The sequence below is a fragment of the Lactuca virosa genome, chromosome 3 (genome assembly GCF_052849685.1).
Source record: "Lactuca virosa cultivar CGN04683 chromosome 3, Lactuca_virosa_CGN04683_v6, whole genome shotgun sequence".
Taxonomy (NCBI): domain Eukaryota; kingdom Viridiplantae; phylum Streptophyta; class Magnoliopsida; order Asterales; family Asteraceae; genus Lactuca; species Lactuca virosa.
Window position 1 is genome coordinate 402934686 of NC_136428.1, and position 8516 is coordinate 402943201.

At 33.0% G+C, this 8516-nt stretch overlaps 1 protein-coding gene across 5 annotated transcripts; it reads right to left on the reverse strand.

Moving 5' to 3' along the window:
• Positions 1–1327: 1327 nt before the first annotated feature.
• LOC145167758 (Nucleic acid-binding, OB-fold-like protein) lies at positions 1328–3518 on the reverse strand. 5 transcript variants are annotated; one of them, XM_079086997.1, is made up of 4 exons: positions 3339–3518; positions 2797–2855; positions 2592–2689; positions 1328–1851 (listed from the first exon to the last, which is right to left on the reverse strand). In XM_079086997.1, exon 4 carries the CDS (start codon positions 1839–1841, stop codon positions 1422–1424), a length of 420 nt encoding a protein of 139 aa, XP_078943123.1. In that variant the 5' UTR covers positions 1842–1851; positions 2592–2689; positions 2797–2855; positions 3339–3518; the 3' UTR covers positions 1328–1421. The 5 variants fall into 5 exon arrangements, with proteins under 5 accessions (XP_078943123.1, XP_078943121.1, XP_078943122.1 ...); XM_079086995.1 differs by lacking the exon at positions 2797–2855; XM_079086996.1 differs by having other exon boundaries at positions 2592–2855.
• Between the last annotated feature and the right edge of the window lie 4998 nt (positions 3519–8516).

The following is an 8516-nucleotide window of genomic DNA, read 5'->3' on the forward strand; positions in this document are numbered from 1 at the left end:
GTTATGAGTAAAATTCATTATACTTACCTTATTGAGTGATGGTTCAAACCCCAAAAATCATAGGTGGGTGTCATTGGTCTTGTTAAACCGATGAGAACCTTTATCCTTCCTATTGGATGAATTTTTGAAACATACAGTTTAATCCACATGTGACCAAGAGGGAGTTTCATGAACTGATGGTCTATATACTCCATCTAGTCGAATAAATAGGCAGATTAAAGATAATTATCACAGGTATGGTCTCATGTGGTGTTTTTTACCTACTAATGTAATTTCATAAATAGCATAAGGAATGATTTGGAGATTATGATGAATTACTAGTATATGGTTGAATTAAATAATGATAAGATGTAGATAACTTAATTACTTGTTAATTAAACATGGTCATCAAAAGGGGTATACTACCTCAAAATAAAGGTACTCAAAAGTCTTGATAGTAGTGGGTGGAGTAACATAACTGAACTCTGATATGACTTGAGGCTTTGGGTGTTATTTGTTGAATCCGAAGATAATATGAAGCACTATTTCACAACCATCTTCCACAGACAAAAAGAGAATTGAGAGCAAAAGAAGCCAAGAAATTCAACTTATTGGAGCTTATTCTACATAAATACCTCAAGGTGAGTAGCTTTATGGTGCTATGCATGTGTATTGGAAATGTACTTGTGACATAAAACTAATGAATAAGAAAATCAAATTTGTTTAAAAAGATAATGCACTTTTAACTAAAAAAGTAAATGTATTTTTGAATAGACAATGCACTTTTGACATAAAACATTAATGTGTATATATTTTCTCTTTATCATGCATTTACTTTGATAGTAGGATGTCATTAACACCTTTCTTTAGAAAGTAGTATGCTATATCTTATACAACTTCCGCATGCTATAACCCGAGAATTTGATGCTTGATTCATCCACTAAGTACCCAAATGATGCTACAACATCCCCCTTATTTGACGCTATTACAACCCCCTTCTTTATTCATCACGCCATTCAAAGCACCCATAATAACATACTTTTTCTGGAGTTTTAAGTTAGTACAAAAACATCTACAAAATGTAATCACGTACATAATCCTTTAAACAAGGGTGATCTTAAAATGAACCTAAATGATATAACATATGCGTGTGTGGGGCCCACACACACATGTCCTATTATTGTTCTTTTCTTAGCAACACTCTTAAATAAGTTATGACATGACACGACAGATTGAGCTGACACTGACGTTCGCTGTAAAAAAAACTGAAAAAAATTGCAAGTTTTTTCTAACGAAAAGGTAAAACATGGTGAACCAGAGACGCTCTCAATTTCTGATATATACAAAAGACGTAAATACCCTTCTTCATTTTTATCATAAAAAAATAGTCCTAAAAAGCATGTCCGGTAGAATACAATCCAATCTAATCTAAGAAACACAATCTAAACGGTTGGTGGGAAAATATGCGAATGGGTCGAAATTACAGACTCTCGTACGTATTTCCCCGAATTATTCGGATCCGGGGCCCACAAAATCTCACTCATATTTGGTGACTCAGCAAACACCATTGTAAACTCTCCCACTTTTTCCACCTTCCCTCTTTTCCCTGCCCTCAAAACAAGATTATTGCCACGTTGGTAAGAAAATATCCCATTTGACAAACGAATAATGTCTCCTGCCTCAAACGCATCACACTCTTCATTCCATAATTGAAAGTGAACAGATGCAGTTTCATCTGCAACTAATCCCATACATGTCTTGTTTTGTCCTCCTTCTAATGTTATCTTCCCTTTTTCCAAAATTATGAACTGTGTGTTGACGTTGTTTCTTGCTGCTGGTGTGATATCTTTCAATGGAAGCATTGTTAGTTGCCTAAATGGTGTCACAAGAGTAGAACAAAATTTGTTAGCTATCAAAAATTCTTTTTATTTTTCAATAAAAAATCATATTTTCAATTTTAACAAGATCATAATTCATAATGATTACGAACAGACAAGATCTCTTCATTTTCAACTAATATTGCAAAAACAACCAAATATATAGACATTACAATGTTAAGTACTATTATTGGGATTTTTTGATTTGTTACTAATTTTAGTTTTATAATATGAGTTGTTATTTAGTACTTTCTATATCATTTGACATCATTGTATTAGGGAGTTAACAAAGAAGCACTCCAGATTTTTAATGCACCTGCTTTCATTAAAATACATATAAAAAAAAATTACACAGATTCATAGGCAATTCAGAACAAATAAACAGAAGAAGCATTCAAGATTCATAGGCAATTCAGAACCAAAAAGAGTTGGAACAAAGCAGATTCAGAACAAGTAGAAGTGCTTATAATCCCATTATGAGCAAGTAGTTTTCACAATCAGAAGTGCTTATATAGAAAAAAAAAACTTACACTCTAAAATTAAAAAAAAAAAAAAAAAAAAAGGAAGCAGATGTGATTAAAGAGAATAGAAACATAACATGTAGTGATTTTGAAAGAGAAAAAGCATTGAAGAAAAAGTTATAAACAAACCATCAGAACTCCTAACCCAATAAAAGTGAAACTACAAGATTATTTTTCTAGAACGACATGAAAAAAACAATAAACTTCTAATTACCTTCTTCTTGAACGAAAGTAGATACCCTATTCTGCAACACCGCAAACCGAATTTAATGACCTATTCTTCTTGAACGCCAACACATGAAAGTAGATGCCCTGTTCAGCAACACCAGCAAACGAAATTGAATTGCTTGTTCTTAGACATCACCAATCGAAAATCAAGTTAGAGGGAGGGAAGAAGAAAGCAATTGAATGAAACAAACCAAAATGCGATGGGGAGCAAACCGACTTCAGAAAAAATAGCAAAACTGAACAGCGCCGTCTGAACCATAACACATATACATAGCTATGAAAGATTAAAGAAATTATATTTTTGGGCATTTTTAGATGGCATCAAGTTCAATATTATCTATCAATTCTTCTTCATTCTTTTCTGTACATAAAAACATAAGCATAATTTTTTTTTTTTAAACTTATGCATAAATCCTTTTTGAGCTTAATTCAGAATTAGGACCGGTCCTAATTCTAGTCTCTCATTCGCCTATGCTGTTTCAGAAAAAGAAAACTGGAAATCCAAATATTAAGGGGAAGAATCTATTTTAAGTTTTTGGAATCATGAAAAGATGGAGAAGGAATAAAATTTTCGAATTTCTACTCTCGATTCTAGTATGGTGCGTGACAACATGGTTGTTGTGGACATATTCAGAAAATCAGAAAAGATGGAGATTAGAGAATAGGAGAGAAATCGTTCACTTGAAATCTTGAATACGAAATAAGAAATTGAAGAAGAAATCGATTCCCTAACCGTTGTTTCTGGAATCGAATCTGTAGACGAGTTGTTTGGATTTTCCATACAAATCGCTTGATTGCTGAAGATTAATTGCACCTTGGAACTCGGAAGTCGGATGATGCACGCTCGCTTCTCCCCGCTTCCTCTTTTGGATCGACACAGGTTTAAGATAATTCGAGTATTGGGCTTTGAAAAAACTAGTCTAACAAGTTTAAAATTAAAGGGCTTAATACCTATAACCAATATTACAAGTATAAAAAGAGGGCCTTATGGAATTTGGGGGCCCGGGCAATCGTCCAGCTTGCTCAGCCCATGGGCCGGCCCTGCCTTCGTCGAAGATGCAGCAGCGCAAGGATAGGGAAAAAGAAATGCGTATTTGATTCTTAGTATTAGGGTAAATTACATGAATCATCCCTATAGTTTGGTTTGGGTAGTCGGTATATTTGGTTCATAACTTATTGTTTTAAGTTGGAGGGTCATATAATATTATTTTATTACGGTATTAATCCCTGACAATTATAAAAAGCTATTATACTCTTTATTATTTCTTTAAATTTTTCTTCAAGATTTGGAAGGTTTTTTGTTTAGGTCTTCAAGAAAAACGTCTGCTATAAAAGAAGCCACAAGAGCTTTAGAGGCATGTTTGGTATGACTTTTTTTTCTCAAACATATTCAAATTTTAAAATATCATGCGGATAAGATTTGGTCTCTCGAAAATTTGAATGTATTAAAATGACTTATTTGTCCTTAAGAATTTTTTTCTATTTCTTTTATTTACTTTACTTTTTTAGATTTAAAAATATATATATCTTAGTTTTTAAAGGCGTGAAGCGCTCCGAGACGATTAGCCACCTGAGAGCCTCATTTTTTCGAGGTGCTTCGAATCGAGGGATTCATGTACGCGAGGCACTTATATTTGCAAAACAATTTTAGAATCATACCTAATACACAAAACAACTTAATAAGTAACTTAAGAAGCAAAAAACATCAATATCATCTCAAAAAGACAAAAATAATCAATAATCAAAATGGAGTTGGAAGGAAGTAAGAAAAAAAAAACTCCAGAAGAATGAAAGCATAAGAAAATAGAGAAGGATGGAAGAAACCAACATGGATTTAGCGTGAAGGTGGAAATCTCTTGGAATACCCGAAAGAAATACAGAGTCGGCATTGATGCTATGAAGTGTAATACCTCGCATGATTATGATTACATTAAAAAAGCAATAAAATAATTAATATGGTAGAATTAAACCCAAAACTCAAAGTCCAAAGGTCATCGATGCATGAATCCCCAAAGGTGAGCCTAAAAAAAACCGCCGCATCACAGAAAGAATCGACGCCTCCTGTCGCCTAGCGCCTCCGGGCGCCGTAAGGCGCGGTTTTTAGAGCGCGCACACACACACACACATATATATATATATATATATATATATATATATATATATATATATATATATATATATAAGAAAAGTTTAAGGCACATACTAAGCACGACCCAAAGGAGGGTACTTTGGGTATTCTTTTACTGTTATCTAATGAATATTGTGCTGATGACCAAAAAAAGTAAGTATAATCGTATAAATGGGTGGATTTTCAATTTACAAATCATGAAAAAAAAAGAACATAGAAGTATGTTGTTATAATCAACAAATAAATGAAAGCCCGTTGCAATTTCATGATATGATTTTTTCACCTTATGGATAGATATCAACATCATTTGTGGTGGCTATGGATATTGGGTATTCAAGGTTTTTTCCAGTTGTTCCTTGGTTGCTCATTGATCTTTATTGCCACCTTGCAACAACATGTGCAGTGTCATATCAACCTACAGATCAAGCATAACTGCATAACAGTCGGAACAGAAACAAACAGGAAAGTATGTTACTTGATTGCATGAAAAAAAAATTAAACCCTTCGGAACTTATATATAGGAGAATTACCAACGTGACCAAAAATCCATAGATTATATATGTCACAATGCTAAAGTCAAAAGTATAAGTTTTTTGTGGTAATACCCAAGCAAGACTGTTGCTCATTACATAAAAATAACAATAAAATACGCAAATTAAATAGTTAATGAAAGAAAAAAGATTAAAAGAATGTAATTAACAAACCATCCATCCACGTGGCCCTTCTACACCATCTTTTATAGTTTTAGTGATTATGTGCTTTCTTATTTTTGTTGCAAGCAACATGCATTGCACATGTCAAACCCTTTACAGATCGCACCAGTTTGCAGTCTCTTCATCTTCAGTTGTGGATTTTCTAGGTTTCACAAGTAGCTTTTTTAATAATGATGGTGTTCAATTTTAAATGATCGCTCAAATTGCTCTCCGTCTTTTTCTTCTTTTGGTTTTGTTAATACTTATACTTAGAACGAGTTGTCAAATTCTTTGTTTAAATTTTTTTTTTATCAATGTCTTCAAAATTTTAGATCTTAGAAAATTTAGATTTTGATAGAGTCAAAGTGCATTCCAAACGCAAAATCAACAAGTCGAGCATTTAACAATCTCTCCATTTGAGCGGTTATATAATATATATTGTGATTCTTTTGATGTTCCTCGTGTAGTTATTTCCCCTTATCATATTTTAGTTATTTAGGTAGATGGCAAAGAATCTAATGATCATACATGAAGAATGTTTGAAGGTATATATTTTTGCCTCAATTGAAGGACTAAGTAAATCTGCTTCTTATTTATTTTATTCATAAGACTTGCCAGATTATTAGACTTGGCATTTCCCTTTAGTAAGATGATCTACAATTCGGATAAATCTATGATTTACAATCATGTGATCTGAGCTCTTCCTAATGACAGTCCAGGTGCTTGCAGGAACAACATAACATTCTGAATATGGGTAGGAACATTTTTGGCTGAACTTGGTCAACCCCTTATAATAATCAGCTATCATTGAAATCATCGGATGTTTAGAAGTACAGTTAGGTGCTGTTTGTTTTTCTATAAAAACCTCTTCAAACCATTTATTGCTGCACGGCGCAGCACACGCGCAGCACTTTCCCTCAAGCAGCAGTTTGTTTTTTGGAAGGCTTCAGACTACAAAATCTCTGCGCGTGTGCTGCGTGGCGCAGCACTTGACTTGCCTCTTCTAACCTCTTCAGCTTTCATTTTTTCTAAGTGTTTTTTTAAGAATTTTTGTATAACTTTTTTTTTAACTTTTTTTTTAAATTTTGATTTTCTTAAATTTTTATTTACGGATGTGATACAATTTATTTTTATAATTTCCACGATTTTTTTTAACTTGATTTTTTTAATTTTTTTTTACCCTTCTATTAATAATATTTTCAATTTCAGTTGCATCTTTTTTAACGTGTGTAATTTTTTACGAACTTTGTAGACATCGTCTGCAATACTTTCTTAATTTTTTTATTATTTTTATTTTTAATGTTTTTTTAAATTAGTTTTTTTTACTAGAATAAAACTATTAGCTTCTTTTACATTTTTTTAAGTTTTTTTTAAAAAAAAAGTTTTATATTTTTGTTTTTTTACATGTTCTTTTTATTATTATTTCAATGTTTTAATACTAGAATTATTAAATTTCGGTGTTGAGAACTATTTTCAGTTTATAAAATTAGTTTATTTAAATTTCAGTTTACTGCAGCAGTCTGCAGATGTTAAAAAACAAACATGCTTTTTATTATAGGCTGCAGCCGTTTGTTCCACCTCTTCTGCTACAGAGAATTGCAGAGATGGTCCGCAGACTTCATGAATTTTCGCTTCGAAAAAACAAACAGCACCTTAGTCTGGAGATAATAGTCTTTTTTATCTTTTTAGCATATGTGGAATGATTGTAGCATGCTGAAAGGAGTTGTAAGGTGTAGGCGTATTAAAAATCTTCTCTCGTGTGTTACTGGATCCTATCTTAGCACTTTAGTACATAATTTCACTTTACAATTACTATTTCATAGATAATTTTGTTACAGGAAATGAATCTGTAACAATAATTAAGGATGAACATAGGCACACGAATCTTTTAAGAATTTGATGGAAACGGGAAGCTAAAATAAACATAAGATTAAAGTCAAAAGTAAGCTAAGTCTAACCTTTCATGAAAATCCGGGAACATCAATGAATCCGCAGTTGTGAAATCTTTGGCTGCGAAATTAGGGTTGTTTTAGGATGTTGTTGTCGGTGTTGTCTATTTAGGAAATTGTGATGGCCATCAAGCATTGGGCGACAGATATGAATTGGCGAGTTGTGTGTCCGAGAAAATGGGGCTTGTTTCCTGATAGTGGTCGGTGTTCCAATTCTTGTCCCGAATGAAGCCCGGGTTCCAATTAGAGGGGAGACGGAGTCGGTGAGTCGGTGAGTTTGTGAATGTGGAGAATGAGAGACGTCGTTCCGAAGATGGGTTATGTGGCATGAGACAAATAGCCGGTGTGCCAGCCGACACAGGCCCCGAAAAAAGTAGGGTTCGGTTTTTTTGTTAAATTATATAGTTAATATGTGTATATATACTCACTTACCTAAATCTACCTCTTCTAATAAATAAAACCTAATTTTGCCACATGTCATCTTTCTAATCACCTATTTGACACATGTCCTGCTCCTAGCCATCTTCTAATTGTAATTGCCGCTCAAACTATCCTTTATGTTTTTTTAGCCAGTATTTCTAGGAAGAATCGCATTTAAAATTATGCTATAATAAAGACTTTCCAACTACAAATGCTATAAATTAGGAAATATATGACGAAATTAATCAGACAATATATCAATCAAATCGATTAATCAGGAATCTATCATCATTCATATCTTCCTTCTCCGTCAACTCCTCTCGCGATCTCTTTTCCTTCTTCTATCGATATTTGGTTGATGAAGATTGATACAGTCAATTGTAAAACAAAGAGAGAGGACGTAATCTAAATGCATACTGCCGCTTCAAATGTTTCAATTTCTATTACAACAACAATTCCATATATCAAAAGACAAAGGCTGCCGACATCAACACAAAACCCAAATGGTATGTCGATTTTATTTCAACGGTTTCAATTTTGAGATTCAAGTCATCACTTTTCGGATGATTACTGTGGTAGCTTTTATCCCTCCAATTGGCACGATTTCGATGTTTCTATCTGTTCTTCAATAAGTTGTTCATCCAGGTTCCTTCATTAACTTGTTCTTGTATTATATTTACTGCTTTTGATTTTTGGCATTTTTGTTGTACTTTCCATACTTC